This window comes from Ovis canadensis, chromosome 1 (genome assembly GCF_042477335.2).
Source record: "Ovis canadensis isolate MfBH-ARS-UI-01 breed Bighorn chromosome 1, ARS-UI_OviCan_v2, whole genome shotgun sequence".
NCBI lineage: Eukaryota > Metazoa > Chordata > Mammalia > Artiodactyla > Bovidae > Ovis > Ovis canadensis.
Window position 1 is genome coordinate 138,229,488 of NC_091245.1, and position 22,033 is coordinate 138,251,520.

General features: G+C 34.7%; 1 protein-coding gene across 1 annotated transcript in view; it reads right to left on the reverse strand.

Annotated features, from left to right (window-relative positions):
* NCAM2 (neural cell adhesion molecule 2) overlaps positions 1–22,033 on the reverse strand; it is a 263,454-nt gene that overhangs the window by 43,050 nt on the left and 198,371 nt on the right. Inside the window, exons 13-14 of the mRNA XM_069589008.1 lie at positions 21,540–21,661; positions 1,690–1,870 (exon numbers count right to left, since the gene is read on the reverse strand). Of these exons, the coding sequence (XP_069445109.1) occupies positions 1,690–1,870; positions 21,540–21,661 (303 nt within the window). The remainder of the gene's footprint in view (positions 1–1,689; positions 1,871–21,539; positions 21,662–22,033) is intronic.

Consider the following 22,033-nt stretch of genomic DNA (forward strand, 5'->3'; position numbering starts at 1 on the left):
TAAAATATAACTAAAACACTGCCTTTCATTTCATAAAATATTCATTTTAATCTTGATAAAAGTAATTATTCTCCCCAAGTATATGAGCTAAATTAAAAACGTACAGGGATGAATTTCACTCTTGCAATCTTCCTTTGAAGATTCTAACTCAGATTAAGAATCATATTTATATCATGGTCTGATATCTTCATAGAGGATAATTACTACAAATGTAATTCCTTTTAACTGTAGTAGCAGTTATTGATGTTTAAAACTCACAGAAACAACAAACTTGATAGTTCATTCAACCATTATTCTTATTTAGGTGTATCATCTTAAAGGACATAGAATTTGTCATATGGTTTAAAGCAGCTCTGATCTTAAACAAATACTTTAACTTCTCAAAACTGTATCTGTAAAATGAGGATAGCTCTTCCTTGCTCAACTCAGATTCAGGAATAAAATGAAGTCATAAATGCAGAAGTACTTTATAAACTATAAAAAGTGCCACTACAATATAAGATATCCAGCTATCCATATTATTTCTAGATACTTCCAACTTTCTAATTTCAAGTTATAATTGGAAATACTTGTTAATTATGTAATACAAAGCTATGATATAAATAAATGTTAAACTAAGCAATAGTAGTTACTTTTTAATAGATTATTGACTAAATCTTTCCATTGAAAAATGATGTATAACAAATCCATACCAATGAAATTCATATTAATTTGAAATTGCGAGAGTATTGAATAACATGATTGAACTGACAAATTTTATGTTTTCCAGTCTCAAAAATATTAGGCAATAATACTGATACTCGATTATAATATGACTTAAATAAGCCATGTTTATGAATATACAGTTCTGATGTCTCATTGATATATAAAAATATATGTGTATATATACATTTATGTATAGAATTTACCATTAAATATTAAATATAATATGTAAAAGAACAATTAATATTAAAATATGACCAATATGACAATTCATTGACAGAGTTAACTGACTTAGTCAGGACAAATTCTCCACCTCTATAGCATGTATCTGAAAAAAAAATTGATATACCTTCTACAGATTTTGATAACATCACTAGCATAAAATGATGTAAGCACTATTAACTATTAAAAGTAGTCACCAGTGTGCTGAGCCTGCCAGTGATGAGTGGCCTGAAACATTTTGAGCTTCTTTGAAACTCTATTCACTGTCCTTTCTAAGGGGTATCTGTGGTTGTTTCTGCCTCATTGTGTGATAGAGTTTATCTTTCCAAACACAACTTGCTTGGTCAGGCATGAATAGGCTCATCATTATCTTTGGCCGTATCTCTAAGTGGAGGACTGGACCCCATGTATTTGGCAGAGAAGTTTTCTCCTTTGTAAAAGCTTTTTCTGGGCTCAAATAATATTTTTCATGTTGATTTTCAACAGTTTCTTTTACCCTCTAACCTCCCCTTCTGCTCATTCTCTCTCTACCACTTCAACCACTAAAGTCTAAAATTTTCAAAGTGCATTTACAAATGAACCAATCTTTCTGGCAACAGTAATTGAGAAATTGTAATTAAGACATGTAAATAACCATGACTAAAACATAGAATGTTACTTCCTGCTATAAAATTATGGTTTCAATATCAAGAAAAAAATCCAGAAGTGTTATAAAAGATACTATCATATTTCCTTTTAGCCTATGAAGGCACATGGTTTGCTTACCTTTAATAATGTTGGGCTTAGGAGGCATGCTGAATTCATAGACTGTTGGTTCTGAATATCCCAATCTATTGGCAGCTGTAATTTGAACTTCATATCCCATTGTCCACTGTAGATGCTCCAAAATAATGTGGTCTTTATTTCCTTGCACTTTTTTCTCTAGCCACTGATCTTCTTTATCTTTCTGCAAAGTCAATACAAACATATTTTGTAAATATCCATGCACTAAAGTTGTGATCATTAAAAAAAATAATTTATCTTGAAATGGAGTGAGTGAGTTTAATAAAATCAAAAAGGGTTATTTCCTCTTTCACTGGGATAAATGAAACTGTATATAGATGAAGTTGTTTCTAAGGTTTTTCCCCACTAAATATTTAATACTTTTTAAATTTGCTGAAGAGTGTTGATTCATAATTAATACTTGATGATTCAAATGATAATTTACCTCCATTAAGAGTTTTTAAAATTTCACATATACTGATTGCTATTTATTCACTTTGTTGATTATTAATAATTATATAAATAGGAACTATAAAATACTATATATAGAAAAAGCTTAATATGTCCATTTAAATAATTACCAGAGGCTATTGTTTGGGGCACATGGGAGGAGGTGTATTAAAAATAAAATTTGGATTTTTTAAATAGATTAAAATTTTAACCATCATTTTTAATACTATGTTTTAGACTTATAATGAAACAACATGTGACAAAAATTATTACCCTTAAATAGATTATTAGAATAAGAAAATAAAAAATAATATCCTATTCTTGAACATTCTACACTTAAATCCTGAATCTTTTTCTAAAATAAATGTTTTGGACATATTTGAATTACCGTTTATTTGAAAAAAATACTATGACTATAGTCACAAATAATTGAAATAATATATGGATTAAGCTATTTTTAACAATGCATTGAGTTGTGCCGTGTGTTAACAATCTGAACACAGGTTAAGTGTTGAAACGGTAATCTCTCTGCTACTCTCCCTCACCTCTATTACAGAAACAAGGAGAGCAGCTGCCTCTGTTTACTTTCATGAGGAAACAATAAGGAAAACTGAGTAATTATACATTCCAGGGCATTAAGAATCATTACCACTTAACAAATAGTTAATTAGCATTAAAGAGAAAGTAGTTCTATAGCACGTGTGTCACTCAGTTGTTCCGACTCTTTGCAACTCTTGGCCTGTATTCTGTCAGGCTCCTCTTTCCATGGAATTTCCCAAGCAAGAATACTGGAGTGGGTGGCCATTTCCTTCTCTCGGTGATCTTCTCAACCCAAGGATAGAACCCACATCGCTTGCATCTCCTGCATTGGCAGGCAGATTCTTTACCACTAGCGCCAATTGGGAAGCCCTATTTCTATAATAGCTATACAGAGTTGAAATGATATTTTCTGAAATCACATATCTAATAATCCATTACTGCAAATGAAAATCTCAATTTATCAGAATTGTAATTATAAATACACTGTAACCTAGCCACAATGATAGATAGATATATAGACAGAGTAACAGATTCATTGATTGATCCTTTTTTAACCTCACAGCTCAATCATTATTTAATTTTGAGCCAATATTTTATAATATTTATTTGACTAGAAAAAATAATAACATTTTCTACATTTATGGTGAAAACTGAGGATTTATTATCTAAAATCAAATTTTGGAAGTTAAATTCATTATTGCATTAAATTGACAGTATCAATGATACAAATATGAAGTATCCTTCAAAAGGAGATAAGACTTCATTACAGCTTTAGTACCATTCAAAGATTCTCTTTTCTTTATAATTGTTTTTGGTTCTGCAGAACTTTTATTATAAAGGAAATCATCTGGTCTCTTTTATTGTTTCATCTAAAACAGGAGATATTACTCCCCTCCCCACAGTGAGGCCAACGACTTTGGACAAGCACTTAGAATTATCATATAAACAAGGGGTATGTTCCTTTGCTTTTAAGACTTATAAATCAATTAGACTAGGCTGGTGTCCAGTGTTATAAAGTGTATTGGAAAAGCCATTGGAAAACAACAATTTGGGCCAGAAAACTTTGCAACTCATCTAAGCCACTAAATGACTAGTAAATTTAAGGAAGGATCCTAGGTGCATTTTTTAAGTGTTTGGGACAACTGTATCACTAGCCATGATTATCCCAACATCTGCTTTCTTCTTCATTCATTTGTCAATTATCAATTATTCAGTCTTTAGTACGGTAATGAGACTGTTCTAGAAATATGAAGACAATAGTTAGCAGGAATGTTCAACACTTATTTCAGACTTTACAAACCAGCACAGAAGGAGGACATGAAGTCTGAAAAACAAGAAGGTGTTTTGTGAGTATATATTAATAACAGGAAGGATTAAGAGAGTCCAGGAACCAGGAAGGTTTTCTCAGGGGAGGTAATGTCAACTGAATAGGAAATAAGAAATTCCAGTTCCATTTTTCTTTTCATTCTTCCTCATTGAGTTAATGAAGATGTGATTCCTTCACAGAAGTTTTAAAATTGCAAAAATAGGCACAACGATTAAAAACCTCAGAAAGATGCAGAACCACTTGGAGATGCAAAAATAGCCACTTTACGTTTATTGTTATAGGTATTGACAAAAAAAAAAAAAAACCTACAAAAATCTCCACTTAAAAGTAACTTTAGATCATATATGATACATGACTTATAAACACATACATATACAGCACATAAAATACATATAAAATATTTGATATATTATAAATTGTATGTATACACAATTCAGAGAGGACAAGGTGAGAAATAAGAAGACTAAAGAATTAGATAAGGATAAAGGTTACACAAAGCAGTAGAGAGTAGCCCCAGTGGGCATCCCCTTACCCAATAATTCAGTACAAATTCTATTTAACTGTGAAATACTGGTGAAAGTGAGTATTTGTGTGGAAATTTGGAGTTGAATTTTGTTTTGGATTTGAATGGAGATGTAGGAGAAAGAGCCAGAAAATAAGCCAGAAGCTGATATCTTGATTACCCCAAGATACCATTCATTATTCAGAAGGATGAATAGGCTTCATGTCCTTTAGGTAATCTTCCAAAAATATTTCTGAAAACTGAGCGTTTGAAGTGAAACTTCCAGATCATTCCAAGACAGGCTGATAGACTTTTAAATCACCAATCACTTAACTCTCAATTGTTGAGGTTCTTAATATGATGAATTAAAAGCCCTTCCATCATTTTAGATAGTTGGACTGATGGCCTAAAGGAACCAAAAGGAGCTCTAATATTTTACCCAATTTAAATTAATTTCATTTTTCATTCACCATTAGACAACGAGTGTTTTTAATCCCTTAATTGTTATTCATAGGGAATACAGAAAAAATAAAGTGGGTGTTACCAAATACTCCCCTAGGCATCAAAATCTTATTTATGCATTTGTAGAGTGCCTGATTTACAGAATTTAAATGCCTAGGGAACAATTTAAGATAATCTAGTTGCAAACGTTCCCTTAGGTAATTTAATGTGATGATTTGCTGAATAGAGCTATTATTAATAAGCCAATTAAAAGTTGAAGGGCAGCTACTAAAAAAAAATGGTCATTTACTTTGATATAGCTTCTCTTAAGCAATCCTTTTTGTCAAAACATAGGCAGCAGGGCCATATGACAATTAAGGAGACACTTTAAAAGTGATTATAAAATCATAATATCAGTAAATAGATATCAGTTGTAACTTCTCCCTTTTCATTTTCTAATTTTATTGATTTGAGTCCTCTCCCCTCTCCCCCTTTATTTTGGATGAGTATGGCCAAAGATTTATTGATTTCACTTATCTTCTCAAGGAACTGGCTTTTAGTTTCATTGGTCTTGGTTATTGTTTTCTTATCTCTATTTCATTTATTTCTGCCCTGATCTTTATGATTTCTTTCCTTCTACTAACTTTGGGTTTGTTTATTCTACTTTCTTTAATTACTTTAGGAGTAAGGTTAAATTGCTTAATTGAGAGATTTCTTTTTTCCTAAGGTAAGATTGTGTTGCAATAAACTTCCTTCTTAGAACTACTTTTGCTGTGTCAAATAAATTTTAGATACCCAACTGACTGCAGAGTTTTAAAGAACAGCAAGGAGAGATAACAAAGCCTTCTTAATGAACCATGCAAAGAAACAGAGGAAAAAAATAAGAATGGGAAAGACTTGAATCTCTTCAAGAAAATTGGAAATACCAAGGGAATATTCTGTAAGAATGAAAGATTTTAAAATTAAAAAAATAAATAACTAAAAAAAATAAAAAATAAAAAATAAATAGAACTGTAAAAAAAAAAAAAAAAAGGACAGAAATGACAAGGACCTAACAGAGGAGGAAGAGATTAAGAAGTGGTGGCAAGGATATACACAACTATACCAAAAAGGTATCCAGATAACCATGATGGTGTGGTCACTCACCTAAGCCAGACATCCTGGCAGTGAAGTCAAGTGGGCCTTAGAAAGCATCACTATGGACAAAGTTAATGTAGGTGATGCAATACCAGCTGAGCTATTTCAAATCCTAAAAGATGAAGTGGTGCTGGTAAAGTGGTGCACTCAAAATACCAGCAAATATGGAAATCTCAGCAGTGGCCAAAGGATTGGAAAAAGTCAGTTTTCATTCTAATTCCAAAGAAGGGCAATCAGAGAACATTCAAACTACTGCACAATTGTGCTCATTACACTAACAAGGTAATGCTCAAAATCCCTCAAGCTAGGCTTCAACAGTATGTAAATCAAAGGGGGGTTCAGGATGGGGAACACGTATACACCCATGCCAGATTCATGTTGATGTATGGCAAAACCAATATAATATTGTAAAGTAATTAGCCTCCAATTAAAATAAATAAATTTATATTAAAAAATAATAAAAAAAGAAACTCCAGATGCACAAGCTGGATTTAGAAAAGGGAGAGGAACTAGAGATCAAATTGCCAACATTCTTTGGATCACAGAAAAAGCAAGGGAATTCCAGAAAGATACCTACTTCTGCTTCATTGGCATGCTAAAACCTTTGACTGTGTGGATCACATAAACTGTGAACATTTTTAAAGAGATGGGAATACCAGGCCACCTAACCTGCCTCCTGAGAAACCTGTATGCAGGTCAAGAAGCAACAGTTAGAACTGGACATGGAAAAACAGATTGGTTCCAAATAGAAGAAGGTGTACATCAAGGCTGTATATTGTCACCCTGTTTATTTAAATTCTATGCAGAGTGTATCATGCAAAATGCTGGGCTGGATGACTCACAAGCTGGAATCAAGACTGCAGAGAAATATCAATAACCTCAGATAGGCAGGTGATACCACCCTTAAGTGAAGAACTAAAAAGCTCCTTCTTTTTTTTTAACCATTTATCATTTCTTATTATTTTTTTTACTTTACAATATTGTATTGGTTTTGCCATACATCAACATGAATCCATGAAAGTGAAAGAGGAAAGTGAAAAAGTTGGCTTAAAGCTCAACATTCAGAAAACGAAGATCATGGCATCTGGTCCCATCACTTCATGGCAAATAGATGGGGAAACAGTGGAAACAATGGCTGACTATCTTTCTGGGCTCCAAAATCACTGCAGATGGTGACTGCAGCCATGAAATTAAGAGACGTTTACTCCTTGGAAGGAAAGTTATGACCAACCTAGACAGCATATTAAAAAGCAGACATTACTTTGTTAACAAAGGTTCATCTAGTCAAGGCTATAGTTTTTCCAGTAGTCATGTATGGATGTGAGAGTTGGACTATAAAGAAAGCTGAGTGCTGAAAGATTGATGCTTTTGACATGTGGTGTTGGAGAGGACTCTTGAGAATCCCTTGGACTGCAAGGAGATCAAACCAGTCCATCCTAAAGGAAATCAGTCCTGGGTGTTCATTGGAAGGACTGATGTTGAAGCTGAAACTCTAATACCTTGGCCACCTGATGTGAAGGGCTGACTCATTTGAAAAGACCCTGATGCTGGGAAAGATTGAGGGCAGGAGGAGAAGGGGACAACAAAGGATGAGATGGTTTGATGGCATCACCGACTCAGTGGACATGAGTTTGGGTAAACTCTGGGAGTTGGTGATGGACAAGGAGGCCTGGCATGCTGCACTTCATGGGATCACAAAGAATCAGACATGACTGAGGACTGAACTGAACTGATGGTTTTTCCAGCAGTCATGAACGATGTGAGGGTTGGATTATAAAGGACGCTGAATGTTGAAGAATTGATGTTTTTGAATTGTGGTGCTAGAGAAGACTCTTGAAAGTACCTTGGACTGCAAGGAGATCAAACCAGTCAATCCTAAAGGAAATCAACCCTGAATATTCATTGGAAGGAATGATGCCAAAGCTGAAGCTCCAATACTTTGGCCACCTGACACAAAGTGTTGACTCACTGGAAAACACCCTGATGGTGGGAAAGATTGAGGGTGAGGGGAGAAAGGGATGACAAATGATGGTATGATTGGATGGCATCACTAACTCAATGGACATGAGTTTGAGCAAACTCTGGGAGATCGTAAAGAACAGGAAAACCATGGTGTTTCAAAGAATTGGACACCACTTAGCAATTGAATAACAACATAGATTTTGTATAGTCATGTTTCATTGTAATTTCTTTCTAATTAATTATTTATTTCTTCTTTCTTACAAGGAAGCATCACCTCACACTGGTCAGAATGGCCATCATTAAAAAAAAAAAAAATCTACAAACAATAAAAGCCTGAGAGGGTGTCTAGAAAAGAGAGCTCACCTACACTTTCAGTAGGAATGTAAACTGGTAAAGCCAATTTGGAGAACAGTAAAAAGATCCTTAAAAAACTAAAAATACTTCTTCTTTTCCAATTTGGATTCCTTTTATTTCTTTTTCTGCTCTGATTGCTGTAGCCAAAACTTCCAGAACTATGTTGAATAGTAGCGGTGAAAGTGGACACCCTTGTCTTGTTCCTGACTTTAGGGGAAATGCTTTCAATTTTTCACCATTGAGGATAATGTTTGCTGTGGGTTTGTCATAGATAGCTTTTATTATGTTGAGATATGTTCCTTCTATTCCTGCTTTCTGGAGAGTTTTTATCATAAATGGATGTTGAATTTTGTCAAAGGCCTTCTCTGCATCTATTGAGATAATCATATGGTTTTTATTTTTCAATTTGTTAATGTGGTGAATTACATTGATTGATTTGCGGATATTGAAGAATCCTTGCATCCCTGGGATAAAGCCCACTTGGTCATGGTGTATGATCTTTTTAATGTGTTGTTGGATTCTGATTGCTAGAATTTTGTTGAGGATTTTTGCATCTATGTTCATCAGAGATATTGGCCTGTAGTTTTCTTTTTTTGTGACATCTTTGTCAGGTTTTGGTATTAGGGTGATGGTGGCCTCATAGAATGAGTTTGGAAGTTTACCTTCCTCTGCAATTTTCTGGAAGAGTTTGAGTAGGATAGGTGTTAGCTCTTCTCGAAATTTTTGGTAGAATTCAGCTGTGAAGCCATCTGGACCTGGGCTTTTGTTTGCTGGAAGATTTCTGATTACAGTATCAATTTCCGTGCTTGTGATGGGTCTGTTAAGATTTTCGATTTCTTCCTGGTTCAGTTTTGGAAAATTGTACTTTTCTAAGAATTTGTCCATTTCTTCTACGTTGTCCATTTTATTGGCATACAACTGCTGATAGTAGTCTCTTATGATCCATTGTATTTCTGTGTTGTCTGTTGTGATCTCTCCATTTTCATTTCTAATTTTATTGATTTGATTTTTCTCTCTTTGCTTCTTGATGAGTCTGGCTAATGGTTTGTCAATTTTATTTATCCTTTCAAAGAACCAGCTTTTGGCTTTGTTGATTTTTGCTATGGTCTCTTTTGTTTCTTATGCATTTATTTCTGCCCTAATTTTTAAGATTTCTTTCCTTCTACTCACTCTGGGGTTCTCCAACTCTTCCTTTTCTAGTTGCTTTAGTTGTAGAGTTAGGTTATTTATTTGACTTTTTTCTTAAGAAGAAGTAAAACTCTCACTGTTTGCAGATGACATGATCCTCTACATGGAAAACCCTAAAGACTCCACCAGAAAATTACTAGAGCTAATCAATGAATATAGTAAAGTTGCAGGATATAAAATCAACACACAGAAATCCCTTGCATTCCTATACACGAATAATGAGAAAGTAGAAAAAGAAATTAAGGAAACAATTCCATTCACCATTGCAACAAAAAGAATAAAATACTTAGGAATATATCTACCTAAAGAAACTAAAGACCTATATATAGAAAACTATAAAACACTGATGAAAGAAATCAAAGAGGACACTAATAGATGGAGAAATATACCATGTTCATGGATTGGAAGAATCAATATAGTGAAAATGAGTATACTACCCAAAGCAATTTACAAATTCAATGCAATCCCTATCAAGCTACCAGCCACATTTTTCACAGAACTAGAACAAATAATTTCAAGATTTGTATGGAAATACAAAAAACCTCGAATAGCCAAAGCAATCTTGAGAAAGAAGAATGGAACTGGAGGAATCAACTTGCCTGACTTCAGGCTCTACTACAAAGCCACAGTCATCAAGACAGTATGGTACTGGCACAAAGACAGACATATAGATCAATGGAACAAAATAGAAAGCCCAGAGATAAATCCACACACATATGGACACCTTATCTTTGACAAAGGAGGCAAGAATATACAATGGAGTAAAGACAATCTCTTTAACAAGTGGTGCTGGGAAAACTGGTCAACCACTTGTAAAAGAATGAAACTAGATCACTTTCTAACACCGCACACAAAAATAAACTCAAAATGGATTAAAGATCTAAATGTAAGATCAGAAACTATAAAACTCCTAGAGGAGAACATAGGCAAAACACTCTCAGACATAAATCACAGCAGGATCCTCTATGATCCACCTCCCAGAATGCTGGAAATAAAAGCAAAAATAAACAAATGGGATCTAATTAAAATTAAAAGCTTCTGCACAACAAAGGAAAATATAAGCAAGGTGAAAAGACAGCCTTCTGAATGGGAGAAAATAATAGCAAATGAAGCAACTGACAAACAACTAATCTCAAAAATATACAAGCAACTTATGCAGCTCAACTCCAGAAAAATAAACGACCCAATCAAAAAATGGGCCAAAGAACTAAATAGACATTTCTCCAAAGAAGACATACGGATGGCTAACAAACACATGAAAAGATGCTCAACATCACTCATTATTAGAGAAATGCAAATCAAAACCACAATGAGGTACCACTTCACACCAGTCAGAATGGCTGCGATCCAAAAATCTGCAAGCAATAAATGCTGGAGAGGGTGTGGAGAAAAGGGAACCCTCCTACACTGTTGGTGGGAATGCAAACTAGTACAGCCACTATGGAGAACAGTGTGGAGATTCCTTAAAAAATTGCAAATAGAACTACCTTATGACCCAGCAATCCCACTTCTGGGCATACACACCGAGGAAACCAGAATTGAAAGAGACACATGTACCCCAATGTTCATCGCAGCACTGTTTATAATAGCCAGGACATGGAAACAACCTAGATGTCCATCAGCAGATGAATGGATAAGAAAGCTTTGGTACATATACACAATGGAGTATTACTCAGCCGTTAAAAAGAATTCATTTGAATCAGTTCTGATGAGATGGATGAAACTGGAGCCGATTATACAGAGTGAAGTAAGCCAGAAAGAAAAACACCAATACAGTATACTAACACATATATATGGAATTTAGGAAGATGGCAATGACGACCCTGTATGCAAGACAGGGAAAGAGACACAGATGTGTATAACGGACTTTTGGACTCAGAGGGAGAGGGAGAGGGTGGGATGATTTGGGAGAATGACATTCTAACATGTATACTATCATGTGAATTGAATCGCCAGTCTATGTCTGACGCAGGATGCAGCATGCTTGGGGCTGGTGCATGGGGATGACCCAGAAAGATGTTATGGGGAGGGAGGTGGGAGGGGGGTTCATGTTTGGGAATGCATGTAAGAATTAAAGATTTTAAAATTTAAAAAATAAAAAACTAAAAAAAATAAAAATAAATAAATTTACAAAGTGAAAAAAAAATAAAATAAAAAACTAAAAATACAGCTACCCTATCATCCATCAATCCCCCTTCTGGGCATATATCAGAAGAAACACATGCTTTGAAAAGATATATGCACCTTAAAGTTCACCACAGCACTATTCAAAATATCCAGGACATAGAAGCAAACTAAACATCCATCAACAGAGAATAAAGATTTGGTGAATGTGCTCACTCTCTCAATTGTGTCTGTCTGTTTCCTACCCCATGGACTGTAGCCTGTTAGGCTCTTCTTTCCATGCAATTTCCCAGGCAAGAATACGGGAGTGAGTTGCCATTTCCTATTCCAGAGGATCTTGTCTACCTAGGGATTGAACCCACATGCCTTGTGTATCCTGCATTGTGCCACCTGGGAAGCTCAAAGATGTGGTACATACGCACAGTGGAATATCACTCAGCGATAAAAAAGAATGAACTAATGTCATTGCAGCAACATGGACGGACTTGGATATCATCATACTGAGTGAATAGTTCAGACAGAGAAAGAGACATCTCCTATGATTTTGCTTATATATGGAATCTAAAAGATAGTACAAATGAATCTATTTAAAAAACAGTAAGTCACTGATGAAAACAAACTTATGGTTATGAGGGCCATAAAGGAGGAGAGAGGGATAAATTGGGAGATGGGATTGACATACAGGCACTACTACATTCAAAATATATAATAAGAACCTACTGTAGAGCACAAGGAACTCTACTCAACTCTCTGTAAAAATATTAGTATTTAGGGAAAGATTTGCCGTCATCTGTATAGAGAGCAGATTGAAGGAGAGATAGAGGGTCTTGGCTTTATTATTTATGGACTTGACTTGTTATTCTTTGACTGTTTTTATTCATAATGAGAAATCCACTAAGTTTCTTTTGAAAGTATCAGAATGTATATTGTCAATATCATCTTAAATAAAGGCTGAATAATTATGAAAGGGAAGGACAACAGGTGAGGTGAGCTCCTACTAACGATTAATGTTAAACTCCCTGTGATTCCAATGCGTTTCAATTTAAAATTATGTGTTCTTGTGCAAGGCACCTTCTGACTCCTGGACTTCCTGGTACTTGTATGACTTTATAGAAGGCTCAAAATTCTCTGAAGCTCTTCTTGGTACTCTGAATGTGAGCGGTGATTTAGCAATCTGGATAATTTATAAACACACATACACACCTACATACACACAGACACAGACACAAACACACACATTCCACTGTGACTGGGAAAGATGTAAGGTTTAGAAGTTTTTAGGAGTTTTAGGTTCTAACCCCCTTTTAAGTATTATTATAGCTGATTTAAACTGCTTTTCTTTCAGGTACTGAAGCTTGGTGAATTTTTGTATATTGGACTCTATGTATTTCTACTCTCCATCATTCAGGTACGTCTTGAGGGAAAAATAAGTTCTAATTTTTCCTATTCATCACCTTCTGTGTTTTCACATTCGAAGAAAATTCACACAGTAAAAGTTTTTTACCCTTATATTTAGTATTTCTTGTATTTATTAATCTAGATACAGGATCATTTATAATAGCATGACATAGACCAACTTATACATTGAGTTGTCAATATACATATTCATTCAGACAATTAGTCTATTTGATGCTATCACTACAAGGATGATTACAAATCATTATTTTCACTAGCAGCAAATAAAAAAATACTCAAAAAAGTTTAGGACTTCTTTGGGGAGAAATATCAATAACCTCTGATATGCAGATGACACCACCCTTATGGCAGAGAGTGAAGAGGAACTAAAGAGCCTCTTGATGAAAGTGAAACGGGAGAGTGAAAAAGTTGGCTTAAAGCTCAACATTCAGAAAACGAAGTTCATAGCATCCGGTCCCATCACTTCATGGGAAATAGACGGGGAAACAGTGGAAACAGTGTCAGACTTTATTTCTCTGGGATCCAAAATCACTGCAGATGGTGACTGCAGCCATGAAATTAAAAGATACTTACTCCTTAGAAGGAAAGTTATGACCAACCTAGATAGCATATTGAAAAGCAGAGACATTACTTTGCAAACAAAGGCCCATCTAGTCAAGGCTATGGTTTTTCCAGTGGTCATATATGGATTTGAGAGTTGGACTGTGAAGAAAGCTGAGAGCTGAAGAATTGATGCTTTTGAACTGTGGTGTTGGAGAAGACTCTTGAGAGTCCCTTGGACTGCAAGGAGATCTAACCAGTCCATTCAAAAGGAGATCAGTCCTGGGTGTTCATTGAAAGGAGTGATGCTAAAGCTGAAACTCCAGTACTTTGGCCACCTCATGTGAAGAGTTGACTCATTGGAAAAAAACTTTGATTCTGGGAGGGATTGGGCACAGGAGGAGAAGGGGATGACAGAGGATGAGATGGCTGAATGGAATCACCCACTCAATGGGCATGAGTTTGAGTAAACTCTGGGATTTGGTGATGGACAGGGAGGCCTGGTGTGCTGTGATTCATGGGGTTGCAAAGAGTCAGACACGACTGAGTGACTAAACTGGAACTGGAACTGGAATGTCCATAGCTTTTCAATGGTTGAAAATATTTCAAAACGTAACTGGATGGCTTTAAATAAATGTCAGTATGCACACTTAAATATAATTAAACCTACAAATTAGTTACTAGCAAATTATTTACAATTGATTATAAAATAAGTTCTCTGAACAATAAAATCTCAATTCTACTTATTATTTTAATACTTTTTTCAAAGTTATCTTTTTTCCCCCCTATGGCCATTGAGATACTTAGTCAGGGTTAAGAAGGTCAATTATGACCTAGAAACATATGCTAGAGCATTGTTGCTAGTCCCTAAAGTATATTCCTCAAAACTGATGTTATGTTACGAATTTTATATAGCCATTCTTAGATCAGGCAATTTTTTAAATTTAACAAAATTAAGTGATAGTTAGGATCTGATACCTATCATCCAGTTAGAAAAGTGAAAAACTGATGAAAGCATATAAAAAAACTTTCCTAATTATGTAGAGTTTTATTGACACTACAATATGAAGTAGATAAAAATATTCTGTACTTGAAATGACTACTTTAATTTTTCTATACACATTATGACATTAATGTTTGTCTTCATTTTCCAAATACATTGTTTAATCTCACTGACTTATTAGAGATGTTAATTTTCACAAAGGGTCCATGGAAACATCTAATTCTGGTTTTATTTCTCTAGTTCTGTTCTGATAAATTCTGTCTTCTTAATAGGCCACTGAACAAGGTTGTGTGGTGAGTAGCCACAACTTTCTCCAGGAAATCATCCCAATCCAGTGTTTGAACCCAACCTAGTCTCCTGCATTGCAGGCAGATTCTTTACCATCTGAACCACCAGGGAAGCCCCCTCTATCTACTAGAGGACAATATATAATGTTTCTTGATTCATTATCTATAGGAAGTTAAACATTCTCTATATTATAATATTATTGGTCTTCCTGTTCCAGTTAAAGGCAGGTGTAAATACTCAGATATGATGTCTGCTATAAGTCAACACTCACATAAGGTATGTATTATATGCATTTTGTTGTTCCTAGATTATAAAACATATAGTCCTGTGCACAGGAGAGTTGAAAGATAGGGTCAAAGAAGCAGTCAAGTAAAAATCATAAATATGTTCCTTACTTTCTGAATTTACCAATTTAATTTCCCTATAGGCGGTCCAATTAAAAAATCTATTGCATATAGCTAAATAAAATTTCAAATTGTTCAACTGCTGTTTACTCCACTGTGGAATTCATTCATTTTGAGGAACTAATATTAATAGATGAAATGGCTTAGAATCATACAAAGAAAAGAGATAATTAAGCTATTTTTGAAATAGTTATTATTTCAGTATAAGTGCAAATGTCAAGGCAAATACTGCTACACATTTAGTGACCTAATTTTGAACATGTAAGTTTTTAACATGAAAAGTGACCTATGGAGAAAGAAAATGTGGAAAAAATTATTTCTTCCCAAGTTGGGATATTATTTAACCACATGAATATAACTTTATACCAAATTTTAGAATTTTCAATTGGACCTGCAGAGTATGATTGTATGCAGGACGGAGGAGGTGGTAAAGGGAGGGGAAGAAAAACATAGTGATACGGAGATTATATTAGTGTTTTGGAGTGCAAGGCATGTGTGCATGGTCAGTCACTACTGAGTCCTGTCTGACTCTTTGCGACCCCATGGACTGTAGCTCACCGGGCTCCTCCATCCATGGGGCTCTCCAGGCAGGAATACTGGAGTGGATTGCCATTTCCTTCTCCAGGGGATCTTCTCAGCCCAGGGATCAAAACTTCACATTTCTTGGGTTTCCTTCATCGGCAGGTAGATTCTTTACCTCTGCGTCACCTGGGAAACCCATAGAAGGCATACCACTAAATGATTTGGTAAAGATGAAGGGAAAGAGAATGGCTGTTTTTGGAGGCAAAGTAGATAGGTAAGCTGAGTTAAGATGGGAGAGTGGTTGAGGAGACAATATAATCTCTGCAGGCATATTTAAACTCAGCCCTTACTGTCACAAAATTGTCTCTGACTATAGACTCATGTTTTGTTCCCACTGGTACTCATGACTAAGCCATTCAAATTCTGTAAGTTTCAGTTTGTCCATTTAAAACTGTCAGAAAATGTCATTTTATATATGATTATATATTTTTCTGCTTTTTTTTTTGACCTATAAAGTTAGCAATAACTTCCTTGTAATACAAAGGGTGTGAGGAATTACTTTTACAAATCTTACCATAAAAGCCCGATTTCCTTAATAAAGCAGTGTTGTCTGCTAAAATACCTGTAGGCTTTAGCGTAGTAACCCAGTAATTGATTATTAGTCAGTTATTGCTTTGTTAAAATTATGCTAACAATCATTTCAATTATGATCTTTAAAAAGAGATCTATGAATTTTGGTAGTTATAAACAGCTGGATAATGAAAATTAAGAGTAAGTATATGGTGATGAAAGCTATGGCTAGGAGCAATGAGATGGAATTGAGGAAAAACTAAAACTTTCATTTATTGTCAAAGTAAACTTACATATTGAGTAAATAGGCAAAAGCAGGGCATTGCTAATACTAGGTTGGTTGGGGATAGGTGGGGAAACAAACATTAAACAATGGAAGCTAGAGATCTCCAAAGAAGACATACGGATGGCTAACAAACACATGAAAAGATGCTCAACATCACTCATTATTAGAGAAATGCAAATCAAAACCACAATGAGGTACCACTTCACACCAGTCAGAATGGCTGCGATCCAAAAATCTGCAAGCAATAAATGCTGGAGAGGGTGTGGAGAAAAGGGAACCCTCCTACACTGTTGGTGGGAATGCAAACTAGTACAGCCACTATGGAGAACAGTGTGGAGATTCCTTAAAAAATTGCAAATAGAACTACCTTATGACCCAGCAATCCCACTTCTGGGCATACACACCGAGGAAACCAGAATTGAAAGAGACACATGTACCCCAATGTTCATCGCAGCACTGTTTATAATAGCCAGGACATGGAAACAACCTAGATGTCCATCAGCAGATGAATGGATAAGGAAGCTGTGGTACATATACACAATGGAGTATTACTCAGCCGTTAAAAAGAATTCATTTGAATCAGTTCTGATGAGATGGATGAAACTGGAGCCGATTATACAGAGTGAAGTAAGCCAGAAAGAAAAACACCAATACAGTATACTAACACATATATATGGAATTTAGGAAGATGGCAATGACGACCCTGTATGCAAGACAGGGAAAGAGACACAGATGTGTATAACGGACTTTTGGACTCAGAGGGAGAGGGAGAGGGTGGGATGATTTGGGAGAATGACATTCTAACATGTATACTATCATGTAAGAATTGAATCGCCAGTCTATGTCTGACGCAGGATGCAGCATGCTTGGGGCTGGTGCATGGGGATGACCCAGAAAGATGTTATGGGGAGGGAGGTGGGAGGGGGGTTCATGTTTGGGAATGCATGTAAGAATTAAAGATTTTAAAATTTAAAAAATAAAAAACTAAAATTAAAAAAAAATAAAAAAAAATACTGAAAGAGAAAACAAAACAAAACTTGTGCTTGTTCAAATCTTAATCTGAGTTACATCAACTATGTATAAAGGTAAAATACCCTGATGACTACTGTAAATTTGAATCTCTAAAAATTTTCTAGTCTTATTATACTTAATACTATACTTACTGTGTCCATGTATGTTTTGCACATAACTTTTCACAAAACTAATTCTAATCTTCATTAAGGAAATGACAATACATTTTGGCAGCATTTTAAATGGCAATTTATGTTTTAAAATATATACATATATTTTCCTTTGAATGTCTATTTCCATTTTGTGAATCTTATTGGCTCTAAACAGATATAGTAATACTCTAATGAACATTTTTGGTTTCAAATACTTGCAATAGAGTAAGTGGGGTTGGGAGATGCAACACATACTGTAATGGGTGGTTGAGTTCTGGATGGCCCACTGTAATGCATCCAAAGTGCCAATAGTGTGTCTTTTTAGATATATAGGATTCACAACAGACAGCATTGCTATAGACTAAATTATGTATACCCCATCATATCAATATGTTAAAGTTCTAACCTCCCATGTGATTCTATTAAGAGATGTAGCCTTTAAAGAGGTAATTACGCTTACATGAGGTTCTTAGGATGGAGTCCTAATCCAAAACGACTTATATTTGCATAAAAAGAGGAAGAAATACTTTCATAAAAAGAGGAAGAGATGTGTGCACACAGAAAAAAAGGCCATGTGAAGACACAACAAGTAGGTAGCCATCTACAAGCCAAGCAGATAGGCCTCAGGAGAAACGAATCTGCTGACACTTTGATCTTGTACTTCTAGACTTCGTAACTGCGAGAAAACACATTTGTGTTGCTAAAGCCACTTGGTCTGAATCATTTTGTTATGATAGCCCTAGCAGATTAATACAGCCTTTATAATGAGAAAGATAATTAACAGTATGTTGACAATGCCAATGTTTAGCTGACCCACCTCCCAGATATAATACTTTTCATTTATTGATGGTCATGAGCCATATTCTATCTAATGAGACATAATTCTAATTCTGCTTGATGTAGCTTTTGAAAACTATGTAGAGTCTGCTGGAAAAACAAATTCATCTTAAACAGCTTGTTGCTCCTTTTCATCCTTTTGCTCTCTTCATGTTCTAAATGAAGATGTGTGGGCAACATCTTAGTACACAATATAATCTATATGAAGACAAAAGCCAGCATGCTAAGGATGAAAGAACATAAGGAAAAGCAATTTGCATGTTTGACTGTATAGATGAACAAAATCATAGCATTCGAAAAATATACATGCTATGTAATATAAAACCACTAATAGAGGAAGAAAAGATATATTCTGAAGTCACATTTGCTATCATCAGTCAGAATTAATGATTCTGGTTAAACTCAATAAAACATTTGTGCTTTTTCGAGTATCAGCTCTTTAGATAGCCAAGCATAGCTTTTAGTTTTAGGTAGAAATTATACATACACAGAGTACTTTAAACATATTTTACAACTTACTGAATTTCTGAGTTCGCCATGGGATTTTATTGAGGTTATCCATAAGTTCTTACCATCCATCTGTATTTTTCATCATAAATTTTGGGGGGCACAATGGTAGGCTACAATCTGCATTCATGTTCTTTTATCCCAGTTTAATTCCACTAATTTAAGCCTGTGACCCTTACATACAGACTTTCACTTTCAAAGAGTTTCCAGATTGCCAAGTAAGAATAACCAAAAAACTGGATTTGACTACTAAGATACCATTAGAATCAGAGAGAAACTAGTGAGCCATTCAGAGTTGTTTTGGAATGGGGGCATGGAGCCTCCATAGCAAATTAGCCATAAGACACACATAGCTGTTCATCATCCCCAGTATGAAAGCTACAACAGAGAGAGGTCCTGGGAAGGGGATATCAATCAGAAATTTAAAAGCTTGAACTGAGGTCTAAACTTAAATATTGAACATAAGCCACTCAAAATTAAACTCCCTTTTTTCCTACCTTTCAAAATTTAGATGTTTGAATTTAAAAGCAACAATATTATAACTTAGAAAATTGTGGATTTGTGGGAAAACAGTTAAAAATTCATCTACCTACTGCTGCTGCTAAGTCACTTCAGTCGTGTCCGACTCTGTGTGACCCCATAGATGGCAGCCCACCATGCTCCCCCCTCACTGGGATTCTCCAGGCAAGAACACTGGAGTGAGTACTATCAAGGAGCAATTGCACTGTTTTTAAAATATAATGTACTTGGAAAGTAGTGATAAGTTCAGTAAACATAAGCATGAAATTGAGACATTATGGGGCTAATCATAAACATTACTAACAGAAGGCAGAAAAATTAAATTATAAATAATACAATCACTTAAATTTCCAAAGTATGCCTGATGTAGCAAAAAAGGGGGGATAATTTTCAACCTGTTTTGTAAGGGCACCATTACACTGACAACACAAAGCAAATACAAAAATGTCATCATGCCAACTGGAAGCTAGATAAACTTTTAAATTTCGTGTAACACTTCAAAAATTACAAGAAATGAGCAGGTGATATAAATATAAAAGGATGTATGTGAATTAAAAATGATAGTAGCATATGCATTTGAATAGGAAATAGGCTTAGGGGAACTTATTAAACACACTAAAGTGAATTTTGAAAGGGCAAAAAGGAAAACAAATAAATAGAATTGATATGCTATTATGGGGATAATCATGTTGCTGTTTAGTCGCTAAGTCATGTCTGACTTTTTGCAACCCCATGAACTGTAGCCCAACAGGCTCCACTGTCCATGAGATTCTCCAGGCAAGAATACTGGATTAGGTTGCCATTTCCTTCAGGGGATCTTCCCGACCCAGGGATTGAATCTGCATCTCCTGCCTTAGATAGATTCTTTACCACTGAGCCAGGGATAATAATAACCATTAGTAAATAAACTTCACATAATTTAATACAAAATTGTGTTCCACCTTTCAACATATTCCACACTAAATACTCAATGCTTCTTATGGTAAAGCTGTTAACAGAAATCACCTCTAGTGAACTTCGGTATTATTTTTCAGATGAAGGTAGAGTCCATCAGGTGACTTTTCCATCATTCTGTAAAACAAGAGATCCTTCATTCCCTATATAGATGACAAGTCCCATGGCAGCTTTGAGTTGTCCAAAATCCCATATTAGTTAGTGCTAACTAAACTTGAAGAAATCTATTCCCTCTTTCTCAAGTTAAATGTGGCCATTATTTGCTAAATGCTGATTAGAGTGATTTATTTTTTTACAATCCATTTAAATAGTAATGTACTTTGAGTTAATAAAAATTTAATAATTCATAAAAATTAATTATGAAGTAATTTTGAGGTATGAATCCTACCTGAAGTAACTAAAGTTGAAAAAATAGCTTAGTGTGAAGTTACTAAAATCAAGTAGAATGGAAGGTGAAATATTCTGCTAAACTCAGAAAGGGAAAAATTATATCTCATTTCTGAAAAGTAGCTAAGATTAAAAAAAATCACAATATGAATACCATGGCAAGAAATGAACAACATGAGATTTAGAAACCACATGAACACCATGTTATTTTGATTACCTATGCTTAGGTTTTATGAAAACAAGCAAACATTGTATAATATGTAATGATGAATTTCAGAAATGGAAAATTAGCATTTGAATTCCTATGAGAACTGTATACATTGTTTAAGAACAATGTATTTAATATGTATTTACTTCTGATATATCTATGAATTCATGAAAATTTAATGCAATTTGAAAATATCACAAAATGATAATAAACAGGGTACTTACACTTCTATATTTCACGATGTATTCTAAAATAGGGGCTCCACCATCATCCTGTTTGGTGATACTTAGCTTAAAGCTCTTCCCACTGCTTGGCTGTCCATGAATGGATGGAGGACTCGGTTCACCTATATAAGCAATAGAACATTATTGATATTGGCACATATTTCATAGATATAGAGATACTGTATTTTAATAAAAAAACACAGTCATATAACAAAATGTATAATATCATCCTGTGTTTACCATTTTCTATTTGTCCTTTGTTGTAATATAACTTTTGGCCCTCTTTTATCCATCCAAGAAACACCAACATTCATAAATCTAGAAGTATCATGCGAAAATTGTGAAATCTCAGAATCATATATATCATTTATACTGATGGGCAAAGGCTCTAAGAATAGAACTCACCGCATTACACAAGCCGTAAGCTTTATTTCTTGTATTGATAGCATACTATCATTTATTTTTCTAATATGTTTAATTTGTAAACATTTGTA